Source organism: Poeciliopsis prolifica, unplaced genomic scaffold (genome assembly GCF_027474105.1).
Source record: "Poeciliopsis prolifica strain line A6 unplaced genomic scaffold, Auburn_PproV2 SCAFFOLD012, whole genome shotgun sequence".
In the NCBI taxonomy this organism is placed as follows: Eukaryota; Metazoa; Chordata; class Actinopteri; order Cyprinodontiformes; family Poeciliidae; genus Poeciliopsis; species Poeciliopsis prolifica.
Window position 1 is genome coordinate 9604375 of NW_026562387.1, and position 3052 is coordinate 9607426.

The following is a 3052-nucleotide window of genomic DNA, read 5'->3' on the forward strand; positions in this document are numbered from 1 at the left end:
AGCGAACTGCAAGGACATTTACTATATGTGTGCAGCAGCCACATTTATAGTGGGAAGGTTGCAACCTCCTGTACAATACACTGGGGATCCTATGTTGCTTTGGTAACATCAATCCCCGGACAGTGACTAAGAATTAGCAAAAAGCAGCCATTAATTCACAGTACTTAACCGAATTATTCGGCTGGAGATGTGCAAGTCGACTATTTAACAGTTTCCACAAAGAGACAGAGTTGCAATCTCACTGCGGTCCTGGACGTTTGGAGAAAAGGGGAGGAGAAATGCAAAGAGGCCAAGTGCACGACACTTAAATTTGAGGGCTTCACATTCAGTTTTTGAAATGTCACTCTTTGCTTTGTAAGTCCATTGAATGCTGGCCTTCAATGGACTTACATTCTGGGCCCCCCCAGCTACATCATTACCACATGGATTTTTAAACTTATAAGGATCCAATCAGACATTTTTTTTTCATCTTTAAGAAAAAGAAACTCTGCTGCACTTTTAAAGCCAAAACGGAAAAGCCATGTCAACAGGCTCAACTCCAAGTGATCCTGAGGACGACGAGATATTCCATGGAAGTGTCTCTGCAAATCTGAGGAAAATTACCCACCTCAGTACCAGGCGGTATTTGGACAAAGAGCTGGAAGATGAGGGTGTGGAGAGGAGGGTCCAGCAGGACCACAGCAGGCTCTCCAAGTCCCACCAGAAGGAGTCAAGGCAGTCTCAGAGGAATGCTGCCAACGCTCGGGAGAGGGCGAGGATGAGAGTGCTCAGCAAAGCTTTCTCCAGACTGAAAACGAGCCTGCCCTGGGTTCCCGCAGACACCAAATTGTCAAAACTGGACACACTGCGTCTCGCATCCAGCTACATCTGTCACCTCAGACAGATCCTGCAGGAGGACCGGCTGGAGGACAGCTTTGCACATCCAGTCAATCTGGTACGAAATTTCTCCAACACCCATTCTTGGTTAAAAAAAATATATATATATACTTTCATGGGAAATAAAGCTCCATTTATTAATTAATGGACCACATCTGTCTCATGTTAAGGCTTAAAAGTTTTCTCAATAATTGTAACACTTTGAGAATAAGATTTGATCTAATGTCTTCTGTTGTTGTTATGTGTGAATTTTTCAGACATGGCCCTTTATCACGACAGGAAGATCAGAGGAGGACATCTCATCCGCTGTAAGACTTTGTGGTGCTACAGCGTAGTCAGTCTCTTTTCATTAAGCAGCTCACCAAGAAAGCACCTCCAGAACTGACTCTGAGATTTGCTTTCATGTTCAAGTGTCTGCATGTTGTGGTTTTGTAGTTAAACGACTCTTGACTAGGAACTGCAATGTGTTATTGTGTACATGTGTTGTGCTTTGTTTATTAGCTGTTTAGGTGTTTTTGAATTATATTTTAATTGGAAGTTTTTTTTTTTACTTCTCTGTTCACTGAATCAGAGCATCATTAAATAGCATGAGTTTGATTTAACATCAGTAAACAAACTGGTTTATGGTAAATACACAAAGCTTATATAGTGCTATTCAAATCATACTTACACTTTCTAACATTTTAGCAGTAACTTAGGGTACACAATTTTTCCTATTTTCACAAATACATTAAAATTTAAGACTATTTTTTTACTTTGGTTTCACATTTGTATAATAATAAGTAGAGCACAAAAACACCAAGGGATTTAATTATTATTTTATTTTCTTTATGAAAGACAGATTTTGCATTTTACATGTGAAAGCATTTTTATTTCAGTAATTCATTATGAGCTGATTGTGCAAATTGACAAAGCTCTTAGCCTCAGCTAACATAATTTTGCACAATAAGAAACATAACACGTTGTGATAAGAAACGTGAAAGTGTAGAGGTTTGGTTTGAATCATTTCTTTATTATGATGTGTTTCTACTTCACATCATAAGTCACTGAAAATCCCTTCTTTGAAGTATATTTCACAAAAACTTTGAGCTATCCCTTTAAGGCAATAAAACACTATTATGCATTTGGGCTTCACGTTAGATTTTTATGGTTTTGGAAACAATCTGAAAACAAAAAAGGTTTTCTTTAGTCTTTACATAATGAATTGTATTTATAGTGACCTGCGATACTTACAGCCAGTTAAACTTTCTCAAATGCAAGGGAAATGCAGCCTTCTTTCAGCCAGCTCAACAGCAGTGCAAAGCAACATTTGAGGATGGCTCAGCGCTCCATTGCCCAATTCTTCAAACAGCTGAAAAAAAAAAAAAACTCTTTCTCTGGGCGTCACCTGATTGGTGACTGTGTTCATAGTTGTTTTTGTTGCTTTGATCCTGTATCCTAAACTTTCCACTGTTTTATTTTTTCTGTCTGTTTTAGCCTTTTTAGAGCTTAAAGGATATCTGCACCTATCCCAAGGCCTTTAAAGACTTAGAAACAATTCTGATCCCCATGCTCAACAATCACTTTCTTGGGATTGTTTTTAGAAAAAATACTTTTAGAAAAAATGTTTGTAGAAATACTTTCAGCTATTTTTGGTAACCTGTTTTCTTTGGCATGTTTCAGTACTTTTTTTTTTTTGCAGATATGGTTAATTCATGGATATTATAACCATTTTTAAAAATCTGTTGAAGTTTATGAATTAATCTTTAGCTCATAGATTTTTGCAGTACATCACAATAAACACAGAAAAAAGCCTACAATAAAATGAGAAGGACAAATGTGTCTGCCACTGCTGATGTTCTTAATATTCTGTGATATGTCAAATCAGGTGTAAACATTCTTTATTTGCTAGGTAACTTCTAGAAAATGTTTGAAACATTGACTGCTCGGTGAGTATCAGGAAATACATTTTTAACTGTCTTGAGCAGCACAAGCAGTGTTTTCTCATTTGCTTGTTTTCAAAATCTCTGCCAGCAGGGTTCTTGAGAACTTGGGAGCATATTTGTAAGATTGTAGGCTTTCAAATTTCAGTCAAAACAAAGTTGAAGGAGAAAAACATTCTGTAGGTTTGAATTGGAAGTTCAGGAAGAAGGTGAAGGTCAGCAGCAGAGCATCCTGTTCAGTCAGCCAAACTTGC

General features: G+C 37.5%; 1 protein-coding gene across 1 annotated transcript; it reads left to right on the top strand.

Annotated features, from left to right (window-relative positions):
* Positions 1-520: 520 nt before the first annotated feature.
* On the top strand, positions 521-1517 carry LOC129364926 (musculin). Its single transcript, XM_055037876.1, has 2 exons — positions 521-934; positions 1134-1517. Exons 1-2 carry the CDS (start codon positions 521-523, stop codon positions 1209-1211), a joined length of 492 nt encoding a protein of 163 aa, XP_054893851.1. The 3' UTR covers positions 1212-1517.
* Positions 1518-3052: the final 1535 nt, after the last annotated feature.

Bases quoted from the DNA above. Each gene is read 5' to 3' on its own strand.
- LOC129364926 (XM_055037876.1), top strand. From the start codon at position 521: ATGTCAACAGGCTCAACTCCAAGTGATCCTGAGGACGACGAGATATTC. The intron at 935-1,133 runs GTACGAAATTTC...TGAATTTTTCAG, and splicing joins TTGCACATCCAGTCAATCTG to ACATGGCCCTTTATCACGAC.